Source organism: Hipposideros armiger, unplaced genomic scaffold, assembly GCF_001890085.2.
Source record: "Hipposideros armiger isolate ML-2016 unplaced genomic scaffold, ASM189008v1 scaffold_233, whole genome shotgun sequence".
In the NCBI taxonomy this organism is placed as follows: domain Eukaryota; kingdom Metazoa; phylum Chordata; class Mammalia; order Chiroptera; family Hipposideridae; genus Hipposideros; species Hipposideros armiger.
The window spans coordinates 2,416,694-2,419,475 of record NW_017731583.1 but is presented as its reverse complement, the minus strand read 5'-3'; the positions used below and the strand labels follow the sequence as shown (position 1 = coordinate 2,419,475).

Sequence of the window (2,782 nt, the reverse complement as noted above, 5' to 3'; positions counted from 1 at the left end):
TATATGTGTGTATCTGCTTCTGTGATATATATCTCACTATTTTTTCTTTGAAAATACATAAATAAGGTATATTTTGTTACTGAGCTTTTTAAAAATTGTAAAATATATTGTTTTTTGTTTTTGTTTTTTAAATTAAAGTTTATTGGGGTGACAATTGTTAGTAAGGGTACATAACTTTTAGATGTACAGTCCTGTACTATATCATCTATATATCACATGGTGCGTTCACCACCCAGAGTCAGTTCTTCCATCACCATGTATTTGATCCCTTTTACCCTCATCTACCACCCCCTCTGCCCTAACCCTCTGATAACCACTAAATTACTGTCTGTGTCTATGAGTTTTTGTTTCTTCATTTGTTTGTGTTGTTCCTTTGTTGTTTTCAGTTTTATATCCCACATACCAGTGAAATCATATGGTTCTCAACTATTTCTGTCTGACTTATTTCGCTAAGCATAATAATCTCAGGATCCATCCATGTTGTCTCAAATGGCACTATTTCATCTATTCTTATGGCAGAATAATATTCCATTGTGTATATATACTACATCTTCTTCATCCAATCATCTATTGAGGACATATTGGTTGTTTCCATGTCTTGGCCACTGTAAATAAAGCTGCAATGAACAGCCAAGCACATATATCTCTACAGATAAATGTTTTCAGGTTTTTTGGGTTTATACCCAGGAGAGGGATTGCTGGGTCATATGGTAATTCTATGCTTAATTTTTTGAGGAACCTCCACACTACCTTCCATAGCAGCTGCACCAATCTGCATTCCCACAAATCTGTTATTTTTTATCTTATGTGGACGTAGCTATTTGCATCAGAAACAAGAAAATTAGCCCTTATCACAGTCAAGCAATCTAGTAAATTTACTTAACAATTCATGATATTCTTAAACTTGTTAGATTTATTTGTGATGGTTTGGTTTCAAAATGACTCATTGAGGATGAAATATCTTGCCTTTCTTTATTCAGAATAAAAAGTAAAGACGGAATAAATTTTGATAAAGTAGAATAAGAGAGTTAACATCCAAGGCAAACTTGGGGTTAATTATTCTTTTAAAACCTGAAAGCCTTTTGGGTCCATATTTCATCTTAGAGACTTAGCATAAGTTGTAGCAGGCAGAATTCATTCCTTCATTCACTCAACAAATATTTTGTTTTGAAGAACAGTGAANAGTGTCACTGGCCCTCATATGTGGGATCCGAACCGGGGCCCTCTGGCGTCCCAAGCCAGCTCTTAACCAACGCGCCACTCGGCCGGCCCAAGAGAGAAGATAACTTTTAATCAGCTTTTAAAACTACTTCTGAAATACATTTTTGATTACTGTCATTTGCTCTTAGTTCCTGAATAATTTGATCCCACACTTGTCAACGCCCACAGAACTGCATAACCCAAAGAGTAAACTATGCATTTTAGTTAATAATTACATATCAGTTTGATTCATTAATTGTAACAAGCAAAAGTCATTTGTATTTTTCAAAGTAGTATGAAAAGTAAAATGTAGGTCAGTTATGATGGTCAATGTTCTGAAATTAAAGAAAAACATAGATCTTTTTGCTTCTTTCTAGAGTTCCTTGCTGGTGTTCACAATAGTGAACCGGGTTGTTTCTGTCTCTCAAATATTTCTGTTTTCTTATCTCTGAAAGAGTTATAATTCACTTTTTAAACTGAAGAAAAGAGGCTATAAAAGGATGTGATAGATTGTAGAGCTGTGAAGTTGATCCGTATCTTTGATTTAATTTGTAAGTGAATCTAGCAATGTGAAGAAAACCAGAGATGAAGAAATACGTGATTGAAAAACATAATCAAATATGATTGTTCTGCTTGGATATGAAAGTTTCTATTTGGGAAATGGTATACCCAGACTTTGAAGATATAGCATTCCTTCTTATAAAGTGATGCAATAACTCCTTACTCCAGTTTTCTTGAGTTATAGTTGACAAATAAAATTATGTATTTAAAGTGATGATTTGATAAAGTGGACACAATAACCTTTAAGGGCCACCCTGACTAGACAGCAGAGTGATCTCAAACATTTTAATGAGTGTGAGTGCCTTGCTCTGAGTCAGGGAACAAAGAATTAATTAGTTATGTAGGTGTGATAATAAAAAGAGAAACACAAACAGGATACATGTGATTTATCACATACTCTGCTCAGGATATATAAGCATCCTTCTACACATGCTGACATTCACTCTCAGAATCTTGCCTTGAACAGCAAACCAAACTCACCATTCCTGACACCATGAGCTACTACGGCAGCTACTATGGAGGCCTGGGCTATGGCTATGGCGGCTTCGGTGGCCTGGGCTATGGCTATGGCTGTGGCTATGGAGGCTACGGCTATGGCTGCTGCCGTCCCTCCTGTTATGGAGGCTACGGCTATGGCGTCTACCGCCCCTGTTGTTATAGAGGGTATGGATTCTCTGGCTTCTATTAAACTACTGTCCCAGCAACTCAACATCTGCACTTATAAGGGACTTCCAAATTTGAGCTCAATAATTGGACAACTAAGATCATGCTGAAATTATTTGCACAAAATATTAGCTTCTCAGAATAGTGGATACATTTTTTAATATGCCTGTATCTCCATCACAATCCTAGAATCCTCTACTGATTGTGTTATCTGTTCTCTTTCCAATAAAATATTAAATTTGAAAACAAGGTATGGTTTTGTTTTGTTCAAGAAACTCAATTATGTGGAAGTGATGATGGTTACATGTACTCAGTTGTCAAGAAGGGAAGCTATCTCGTTGGCTTAAAATAAATTATT

At 35.8% G+C, this 2,782-nt stretch overlaps 1 protein-coding gene across 1 annotated transcript; it reads left to right on the top strand.

Annotated features, from left to right (window-relative positions):
* Window positions 1–2,254: 2,254 nt before the first annotated feature.
* On the top strand, window positions 2,255–2,449 carry LOC109389440 (keratin-associated protein 19-3-like). The gene has a single exon (XM_019654948.1). The coding sequence runs from the start codon at window positions 2,255–2,257 to the stop codon at window positions 2,447–2,449; it is 195 nt and encodes a 64-aa protein (XP_019510493.1).
* Window positions 2,450–2,782: the final 333 nt, after the last annotated feature.